The following is an 8,928-nucleotide window of genomic DNA, read 5'->3' on the forward strand; positions in this document are numbered from 1 at the left end:
CGCCTCCTAGCAGAGCGCTTCAGGGAACATCTCTGAGACACCCGCACCAATCAACCAAACCGCACTGTGGCTCAACATTTCAACTCCCCCTCCCACTCTGCCGCGGACATGGAGGTCCTGGGCCTCCTTCACCGCCGCTCCCTCACCACCAGACGCCTGGAGGAAGAACGCCTCATCTTCCGCCTCGGAACACTTCAACCCCAGGGCATCAATGTGGACTTCAACAGTTTCCTCATTTCCCCTTCCCCCACCTCACCCTAGTTCCAAACTTCCAGCTCAGCACTGTCCCCATGACTTGTTCAGACTTGTCCTACCTGCCAATCTCCTTTTCCACCTATCCACTCCACCCTCTCCTCCCTGACCTATCACCTTCATCCCCTCCTCCACTCACCCATTGTACTCTATGCTACTTTCTCCCCATCCCCATCCTCCTCTAGCTTATCTCTCCATGCTTCAGGATCACTGCCTTTATTCCTGATGAATGGCTTTTGCCCAAAACGTCGATTTCAAAGCTCCTTGGATGCTGCCTGAACTGCTGTGCTCTTCCAGCACCACTAATCCTGAATCTGATTTCCAGCATCTGCAGTCATTGTTTTTACCTCTTATTACTAGCCTAGTTTGGTGGAGCTAGTCAGGATTCAAAAAAGGAAAATGAGTCTGAGCTGTACTTTAGTTAATTGGTTCGATAATGATTGGATAACTCAAGTTGTGTGCTAAAAAAATTAAATTCAAAGTCATTTTCAATTGTTTCCTAATTCATATTTATAACCCAGAAATTACAAATAGTTGTATACAAGTACCATGCTAGTAACAATGATTCAATGATCTCACAGGGCAGCAGTTCAGTATAGAATCACAGAGTGTAGATGGAGGCTATTTGGGCCTGAGTCTACACCGACCATCCAAAGTGTATCCCACACAGATCCAACGCCAGCCTGCACCACCGCCACCACCCCCCCCACACACACACAATACCCCACGGCTAATCCACCTAGCCTGCATATTCGTGGGCACAACAGGGAAATTTAACATAGCCAGTCCACATAACCTGCACATCTTTGGACTGTCAGAGAAAACCAGAGCACTCCACGGAAACCTAAACAGACCTGGGGAGTACTTGTAAATTCCACACAGTCACCCAAGGTTGGAATCAGTTTGAAGCAGCAGCGCTAATCACTCATGTAATTTGAATGCTAATTGGAGCTGTTCCTCATGTTCCACTTGAGGGGCATCTTCCTTGGTCCATCCTCAAATAGTTACAGGTTACCCAGATTTTCTGTGGAAAGTTGAAACCGGAGACTTTGCCAGTCCCATCCATTTCCATGTTGTTGTCAAACAGAAGATGCTCTATCGACAGATGGGAACATCACCAGTTTGTGGAATATGAAGTTTGCTCCAGGAGCGAGTGGACAAAGTTTGAAAAATGTATGGGTTTTTCTTTGAGGTCCCTGTTAATGGGAGTGCTTTGTCAGTAGTCGGTCAGTGGTGTTCTTTGAGAAAACTGTTTTCTCTATGGACATCAGAAGGGAGACAGCAACTTCACATGGCCCTCCACAGGGTTGTTACAGGGGCATTTTGCTGATCTGGTCAATCTTCTGGTTGGCACCCACTCCATATTCTGCCAAATGTTGACAAAAAAAATGATAAGGTGAAAGGCACAGCGAGGTTCTTAGAGGAATCAGGCCCCACCAATCTGTCGACAAGGTCAGGAAGCAGGTCCTATTGACCATTATGCAAGATGAGCAGCCATTAAAAGTTTTAAATATTACAACTGTTATCTTTAATATGTGCAAAATACAGAAATTATGCAGAATGTTTAAATATAAGTGCAATAAGAACAAGTATTATATATAGTGTAAAGTCAAATGTTTCCAGAAAGTCACATACGGAAACAAACTGCTTGCACCAAAGAACACATTCCACTTTTATTCGTATCCTGCACCAAATGGCCATATAGTCCAGCAGCTCAAGTAATATTTGTAAATTATTTTAGAATCACACAAGACCTGGCACTCCAGCTTTTGCAATATGTTATAAAAACATTCAACTGAAATGTTTAATTATTGCACATATACCAAATAAACAGGCATTTTATTGAAGTTGTATTCATGTACATATCCACAGAATGCCTGCAAGAAAGTAGGCATTGTGATGAGTACATTACACAGCAGTACATGAATTTCTTCTGAAGTAGGTGGGAAAACACATTTTTTGGTTAGCAAACACATCTTACAGTTTGTAGGTAAACATGAATTCTGATTTTTTTCCACCCACTTAGCTGTTATGTTTAACAAAAACTACCAGGTTTTTAGTTATAGTTTAGTTGTAAAATATGTAAGTAGTGCTATATCATAGCACAGATAATCTTCATATTAGAGAAATATCAACTTTCAACATTTAGGGCACGATCTTCCCATTTTTTTTCTCAAGGTGTGGGATGGTTGTGTAAGGTGGCGACTGTCACACTACCCCACTGCTGGAATAATTCACCGAATCTTGTTAAGAGCTGAAGGCAAGGTGGGTGAATTTCTTGTTGAATCACAGGCCTTGTCACTAGTCCCTAATTGCTAGAAGTTGTCAGTCAATGACAGACCAGCACTTTCCTGTCCTAACGCCTACTAGTTAAGGCTTACTCCTTAGGGAATCATGCGGTGAGAAGGGAAGAAATTGTTACACTCTTCTCACACAGTATGGATCATGGGAGAGGGAGTAAAGGCAGAGTACAAATCTAGCTTTTGGAGCTACCAACTTTGTACCCAAACTTCCCCCATCCCCATTTGTATTTCCAATTGTCCCCCGCCCCCCCGCAACTGGGGCAATTGGAGACTCCTCCCCAAACCAACTGGCAGTTTGCCCTGGTTTCCCAGTTGGGAAATTGGACACTATTCTTGCTTGCCAAGGAATGTAATCTGGAAAGTGGCAAGTTGAGACCCTTAAATAGTCATTTATTCGCCACTAACGTCTTATTTAATGGAAGGTTGAGACATTCAACCAGGGACCTTCTAGGGCAGAATCTAAATAGTAAGATGGCAAGAAGAGGTAGTGTTTCTTGAGGGCCAACTTGCTCAATTATTGCCGCTTCTCACCACATCTCATGCGACCTCTAGATAGAGGAAAATGACACCCTTGGGAAAAGTCTGTACCTGAACTGTGCCATGGAATTTAAATTATTTGCACGAGTTATAGTCTGCTGCCTCTCCACACTGGGATCTCAAACTCCCTGCTGTATGAACATACCCAAGAATGAATACTTGTGTGTTAAGGTTCTATTATTTAAACATCCAGTCATGGTTATTTGTAGAAATCTGAGAACATCTGCAACCAACCTTAGAAGCAAATCATGAGACCCAATCAGAGCCTCTGCTTGTGTCCAATGCACTTGCTGCTCAGGTCAAATCCCTCAATGAAATTCAAACCCTGCCAATCCTGTTGCAACCAACAAAAAAACTTTGTTAAATGCTCTGCTTTTCTTTTAGGTTTAAGGAGGTTTAAATTTGATTGGGTGACACTGTGCTCGATTTGATGTTGCTACATGTCAACAATGCCTCATGACGATGGAAGTTGTTCCTTTTCTCATGACTGCTGCTGATGACCTATTATGGCTCAGATTTTTTTTCAAAGCTCCAGGTGTCTTTTCTGATTTTTTTTTACCTCTTCCAATTCCTACCACCATAGGGTGTCTGTATATTTTTCCTGGTCATAGTGGTTCCTCCAGTTAAAATAACTTTTCCAACTTGTAAACTTGAGAACTAATGCTGTCAAGAAGACATTGGTGGTCGTACTCCAGGCATTGGGGTTTTGGTGCAAGCAGTAAAAACCCACTGCAAAACAGTTTTTGTGCTGTGCCTGCCTAATTACAAACACAGCCTCACTGATTTAAGTTTAGGTTTCCCTCAGGATCCTGGATCAATAACCTGATGTTAGAAATCTGATATACCACATTACAACCTTTTTTTTTGGTAAATGGATTTATTGGCACATCATGTCTTAAAAGCCTGATTACACCTTTGGATGAGGAGGCTGAAGAGGTGGACTGGGGAATGTCTATGATGTTAGGTATGTGGATTTGCTTATGAAATATCATTAGCTAGGTTTGAAGTGCAAGGAATTTAAAGCAAATTATTGACTTGATTAGGAATTTGGCTGAACAAAATGAGATAATAACTATAGCCAAGGGATGAGTACTCAAATTGGAAGGATTCACCCACTGGAAACCTTATTCCTAGATTCCTACTCAATTGAGAAAATCATGCACACTGCTAACTAACATAAGTGTGTTGAGATAAATTATGGGGAGATAGGGGTTAATAAAGATACCATAAGAATTGTGGATATCCCATAATCCATTCCAACAGAAATCAGAAATAAACAAATTAACAGGCTTATTTGAATTCCCTGAATTTACTTGTGCGGTTGAGTCAATCTTTGCAAATGCACAAACTGATGATTTGTGAAATTTAACTAATGTTATAATTAACTGATGTTGCTTTAGGTTTATATCAAAAAGTTATGCCAAGCTACAGAATGTCAGACTATTGCACATGTTCTGTCTTTTGAAGAAATGCCAAAGACCTTTGAGGTTATTGAGGGTGCAATAGCCGTGCAGCCGGAGGAGCCAGTGCCTGCTGTTCCTGTACCCGAACCCCCTCCGAGAGAGACCATTCCTGTATGTACAAGAAGTATCTACATGGAAGCAGCAAAGTTTCTTTTGGATGTTTACGCTTTGCAGGTTAGCCTAAAGGTCTTACTTTAAAAAAGGACTTGGATTTATGTAGCACCTAATCATATTTTGGAAATAGGAACAGGTTAACTTCTCAGTGGGAATAGCCAAAACAGTAAATATTTGAGAGCAATCTGTGTGCAACACTTGATAACTGGTAGTTTTTTTTTATAGTACTTATTTTTAGACATCTATATGCATTACAAATGTTGCCACTTTGCTATCTATTGAACTTTCAAAATTGTTAATTCCAGAACACAGATTGGTCCCAGTGTATCAATATTAAGATTCAGAGAAACTCTTTTCAAGTATCCTATTCTAATAAGCAGAAACCAAACCTATATAGTTATGTAAAGTTGAAATAACCACACAGTCGGTGTTAGGAACAATAAATAATTCAAGTTTAGTTTATATTTAGTATTTTGTGCTAAGACGGGGATGGCATGGTTAGTTTGATTTTTGCAGTTACTTTTGAGGGCGTACCAGGACATCTGAAGGGCTGTTTGTATACAAGCATTTCTTTTATTGAGATTTTACAGCCCTTGAAATAAAGAGACCGGGTTTAGTGTTTAGTATCTCTTTTAAAAAGTTAGAAAAAAGAACTATGCTTTTGGCTGACCAAAGGGGTACAGGGAGGTTGATCAGTATATGGGTATGTCAGAGAGTGAAGGTAGGAATATCAAACTCCTGACTAAGAAATTTTGCAAGACTACTGAAAACTGAGGTTAGAGAGCTTATGTATTTGTTGTGAATTTGAAATGATAGTGAATTTAACTTGTTTGTTTCTGGTGTCCCAGGGAAAAGTTAGCTGAACAGAAAGTACAGTATCTAGAGAACGCACTAGAAGGGAATTGTTGCAGCTGTGCTAAGCTGAGCAAGTAGCCTTAGTTTGGAGATAGTGGTGATCCTTTGGTGTTTATTATTTGAGAGGATATTGCTGGAGAGTTTAAATCATTTCATTATATTCATATCAATTTTTTTTGTAATTTAGTGTAATATAGTTTGTGTCTATCTAATATGTGCTTTATTCTTTATGTTAAAAGTACACTTAAAACTTGTGTGGATTTGTTCAGCAACTGACCTCCATGATTAAAAAAGAAAGAACAAGGGTCTACCAAGGCAGATTTCACTCTGGGATCTGACTAGCTTGGATCATAATGTTGTTTAAATAAGAATGAGCCAGTTATAAGAAACCGAAGATTGTCAAACCAGATAACAGTGTTGAACCCCTGGAAAAATTCAGTCCAGTGTATTTTTTCTTTATTCATCCACTTGCCTGTCTCATATTTTAATTATTGTATTTTTGATTTCCTTCTCAGTTTTTATTTATTTTTCAACCAATGTTTTGTCAGAGTCTATCCTTCATGGCAAGTAATAACTTTATTGTTTGGCCTTTTCCAAAGCCTCAGAGAAGTGCAAGCCTAGGATCTTTAACTTAGCACAATATTCCAGCTAATTAACAACATTGTGTGTGTATATATAGACTGTAAATTTCAACATGCTAACATTTATGGCATGTTTTTCAATACAAGCATTAAATTTTACTTGTCCTTTGTGTCTGTTTTTCTTTATAACAAGCTCGCATAACTCTGGTAGGTCGCCACATGTTTAGCCATTGTTAATCAATAAAATTTATCTTTTTTCTATTTTTACTATTAGTTTGCAACAAGAGCCTTGACACATGAGATGCTTTTAGGTGAAAATGGACTAAGTTGTGAATATCATGTGATTCTGGCCCGGCTTTACATGCTTCAGGAGGAGTTTGCAAAAGCAGAGGAGTCTCTTGCGGAAGCAGGTCGAATTGACCATCAAGTAAGTGAAAAGACAGATTAGATGAGTCTGTAAGTTCAGGAGAATGGAGACCTGGTTCAATTGTTGGATAAATTATTCTAGAATTTCCTATATCCCACTGAAGCTAAACCACACTGAAATTTATGCCCAACAATCTTCCTGAATGGAGCTTACATTCAACTTTCCTGCATTCCTGATGAATTCTGTCATCGCAATGTCCATCAGAGCATATTGTCACTTCTGTTCCTCTTCCTCATGATTTGCCAGCTGAGAGGCTACTTCAGCTGCATTGTTTCTAAACACAGGGAGAAGGGAGGATCCAACAAAAAACTGCACTGAGAATGGCAGCATTTTAAGTATATTGTCAGATTCTATAATAAATTGTTTTGTAAGTTGCAAAGAAAATCATTATCAAACTCAAAGAAAACTTAAAGAGGGGTGGATCGTATGTGGAATGAACTGCCAGAAAAAGTGATAGATGCCGATACAGTTAAAAGATTTAAAAGACATTTGGACAGGCACATGAACAGGAAAGGTTTAGAGATATAGTCCAAATGCAGGCAAAAAGGGACTAGTTCACTTTGGAAAACTTGATTGACATGGACGAGTTGGACAGAAGTTCTGTTTCTGTGCTGTATGACTACGACTCTGTTAGGAGAAAGTGAGGACTGCAAATGCTGGAGAGTCAGAGTTGAAAAGTGTGGTGCTGGAAATGTACAGCAGGTCAGGCAGCATCTGATGAGCAGGAGAGTTGAAATTTTGGTCATAAGCCCTTCATCAGGAATTGGGGAGGGGTGGGGTGGGGGGGTGCTGAGAGATAAATAGGAGGGTGGGTGTGAGGCTAGGGGGAAGGTAGCTGGGAGGGCGATGGGTGGATGCAAATGAGGGATACTTCTGAGAGCTCAGTGGGGAGTGTAGAGCCAATATGTGGGAAGGACGATTGCCAGGTAGGACAGGTCAGGAGGGCGGTGCTGAGTTGGAGGGTTGGATCTGGGATGAGGGGAGATTTGGAAACTGGTGAAATCGATGTTAATGCTGTGTGGCTGAAGGGTCCCAAAGCGGAGGACTGAGAAGCTTTTAAAGAACAACAGAGGATTACTAAGAAGGAAATACGCAGAGAAAAAATGAGGTACGAAGGTAAACTGGCCAAAAATATAAAGGAGGATAGTAAAAGCTTTTTTAGGTATGTGAAAGGGAAAAAAATGGTTAAGACTAAAATTGGGCCCCTGAAGACAGAAACAGGGGAATATATTATGGGGAACAAAGAAATGGCAGAAGAATTGAATTGGTACTTCAGATCTGTGTGCACTGGGGAAGACACAAGCAATCTCCCATAGATAACAGTTGCTGAAGGACCTGAACTGAAGGGAATTTATATTTGCCAGGAATTGGTGTTGGAGAGACTGTTGGGTCTGAAGGCTGATAAGACCCCGGGGCCTGATGGTCTACATCCCAGGGTACTGAAGGAGGTGGCTCTAGAAATCGTGGCTGCGTTGGTGATTATTTTCCAGAGTTTGATAGACTCAGGATCAGTTCCTGCAGATTGGAGGGTGGCTAATGTTGTACCACTTTTTAAGAAAGGAGCGAGAGAGAAAGCAGGAAATTATAGACCAGTTAGTCTGACCTCAGTGGTGGGAAAGATGCTGGAGTCAAATATAAAGGATGAAATTACGACACATCTGGATAGCAGTAACAGGATAGGTCAGAGTCAACATGGATTTATGAAGGGGAAATCATGCGTGACTAATCTTCTGGAATTTTTTGAAGATGTAACTCTGAAGATGGACAAGGGAGATCCAGTGGATGTAGTGTACTTGGACTTTCAGAAAGCCTTTGATAAAGTCCCACATAGGAGGTTAGTGAGCAAGATTAGGGTGCATGGTATTGGGGGCAAAGTACTGACTTGGATGGAAAATTGGTTGGCTGACAGGATAAACAGCTCCCTTTCGGAATGGCAGGCAGTGACCAGTGGGGTACCGCAGGGATCAGTGCTGGGACCGCAGCTTTTTACAATATATATTAATGATATAGAAGATGGTATTAATAGTAACATTAGCAAATTTGCTGATGATACAAAGCTGGGTGGTAGGGTGAAATGTGAGGAGGATGTTAGGAGATTACAGGGTGACCTGGACAGGTTAGGTGAGTACACAGATGCATGGCAGATGCAGTTTAATGTGGATAAATGTATGGTTATCCACTTTGGTGGCAAGAACAGGAAGGTAGATTACTACCTAAATGGAGTCAAGTCAGGTAAAGGGGCAGTACAAAGAGATCTGGGTATTCTTGTACACCAGTCAATGAAGGCAAGCATGCAGGTACAGAAGGTAGTGAAGAAAGCTAATAGCATGCTGGCCTTCATAACAAAAGGGATTGAGTAAAGAAGCAAAGAGGTTCTTCTGCAGCTGTACAGGGCC

At 40.8% G+C, this 8,928-nt stretch overlaps 1 protein-coding gene across 2 annotated transcripts in view; it reads left to right on the forward strand.

Annotated features, from left to right (window-relative positions):
• The window catches only part of cfap70 (cilia and flagella associated protein 70), a 93,912-nt gene that overhangs the window by 63,568 nt on the left and 21,416 nt on the right, over nucleotides 1–8,928 (forward strand). For both annotated transcript variants that reach the window (XM_043712078.1, XM_043712079.1), the window contains exons 22-23: nucleotides 4,560–4,729; nucleotides 6,380–6,532. In XM_043712078.1, the coding sequence (XP_043568013.1) occupies nucleotides 4,560–4,729; nucleotides 6,380–6,532 (323 nt within the window). The remainder of the gene's footprint in view (nucleotides 1–4,559; nucleotides 4,730–6,379; nucleotides 6,533–8,928) is intronic.

The sequence above is a fragment of the Chiloscyllium plagiosum genome, chromosome 21 (genome assembly GCF_004010195.1).
Source record: "Chiloscyllium plagiosum isolate BGI_BamShark_2017 chromosome 21, ASM401019v2, whole genome shotgun sequence".
Taxonomy (NCBI): domain Eukaryota; kingdom Metazoa; phylum Chordata; class Chondrichthyes; order Orectolobiformes; family Hemiscylliidae; genus Chiloscyllium; species Chiloscyllium plagiosum.